The sequence below is a fragment of the Mandrillus leucophaeus genome, unplaced genomic scaffold, assembly GCF_000951045.1.
Source record: "Mandrillus leucophaeus isolate KB7577 unplaced genomic scaffold, Mleu.le_1.0 Scaffold702, whole genome shotgun sequence".
NCBI lineage: Eukaryota > Metazoa > Chordata > Mammalia > Primates > Cercopithecidae > Mandrillus > Mandrillus leucophaeus.
This window is the reverse complement of record NW_012107609.1, coordinates 45,624-47,250: the sequence shown is the minus strand read 5'-3', so window position 1 is coordinate 47,250 and position 1,627 is coordinate 45,624. Positions and strand designations below refer to the sequence as shown.

Sequence of the window (1,627 nt, the reverse complement as noted above, 5' to 3'; positions counted from 1 at the left end):
GCCATCCCAGCAGATATTACATTAAAGAACAGGGTCAGGAATGAAAGAGCTGCAAACTGTTTTACTGAAAGCCAAGTAACCCACACCCTTTGAAAAGCTGCCGAAAAACACCTGTGGGCATCAGACACGACACCCAGGGCTCACGTGCCGACTTCAGGTTGCGTGTGCGTCTCTCTCTCCCGCACTCTGTCACATACTCACCCACACTAAGAGAAACTCTGTTCCACAGATCTGAGAAAGAAACTGGCTAAAATTTTCAAAATGTAGGTCTTTAAGAAAATACCACAGACTAACAGACGCCTGTCAGCAGCTGAGAGAGGTGGCTGTGCACGTGTGCCTGCACACGAAGGTGAGGGCGAGCGGTGCTGGAACTCACAGAAGCAACCCTGGCCCGTGTGCCCACTCAGACACGGACCTTCCTTCGCGGATCTCCAGAGTCATCGACCGAGACACCACATCTCTAGACGCCAGGTCCTTTGCCACGGGGGCGTATCGCTCCATAAACCTTTCGCCTTGACTGTTCATGAGAATGCCTCCCTCTCCACGACATCCTTCCGTGATGAGACAACCGGCACCATATATGCCTGCAAAAACCCACAAACATTTATAACCTAACAATTGCTAGGTCTCTATTTCAAATGCATTATTTTTTTCAAGATATTTTTTGGGGGAGAGAGGAAAAAGATATGCGGAAGGCATTATATGCAAAACTGAATAGAAAGAACAGTTAAGACACAGTAGAAAGTCTGGCTAACAAAAAGCACTGACGAGGCTGACAGCTGCAGCAGAGGTTGGGGCAGAGCAGTGTCCCCAGCGAGGAGAAAGGCCCACAGACCTCTGGCCGATACTCTGATTACAGCCCAGTGTACGCTGGATGCCTCAAATTTTGTTTTAATTTTTGAACATTCTTTTGCACTATGACACTGTGGTGACTAGTTAAGAATACGAGCTTGGAGAATTCATATCTAAATTACCCAAACAGTGGCAAGGACAGTAATAATGATTATTTTAGTTAATATTCACACTGCACTTGCTGGGGCAGTTCTAGCTGCTTTCCACATGTTAACTCATTTAAGTCTTACAACAACTCCGGGTAGTACTACCCGCTTTCTCAGTGACAGCAAATTACCGCTTGGTAACATTCAGTCATGCAGTTGAGGACACAGCTCAAACCCAAACCTGGGCAGTCCGGCGGTCTGTGCTCCAAACAGCGGCTCTGTGACTCCTCACGGCGATGAGAAACAGAGCATGCCTAGCTCTCGAATTTTAACAAAGGAGATCAAAAACCCGAAAGTAAACGTATTTTCAAAAGCTACAATTTTTATTAGTATACAAAAAGGGCAATCTTGCTTTTAAAACGAGAATGTGATTCTTGCATCTCACCTGTCTTTTGATTTTCTAAGTTTCAATGCTCTTTTTTCTGCGGATTACTTCTCACATATTGAAGACAAAGCATGAGAAGTGGAGCTCTAAGCAAATTACAGAGAGAATTCAGGGGCTCAGTGACATTTTATTGATTAAAAAAAGTATAGGCCGGGCGCGGTGGCTCAAGCCTGTAATCCCAGCACTTTGGGAGGCCGAGACGGGTGGATCACAAGGTCAGGAGATCGAGACCATCCTGGCTAAC

At 46.0% G+C, this 1,627-nt stretch overlaps 1 protein-coding gene across 1 annotated transcript in view; it reads right to left on the bottom strand.

Moving 5' to 3' along the window:
- Positions 1–15: 15 nt before the first annotated feature.
- SDHA (succinate dehydrogenase complex, subunit A, flavoprotein (Fp)) overlaps positions 16–1,627 on the bottom strand; it is a 19,141-nt gene continuing 17,529 nt past the window's right edge. Inside the window, exon 8 of the mRNA XM_011964738.1 lies at positions 16–584. Coding sequence (XP_011820128.1) covers positions 373–584 — 212 coding nt within the window. The 3' untranslated portion in view covers positions 16–372. The remainder of the gene's footprint in view (positions 585–1,627) is intronic.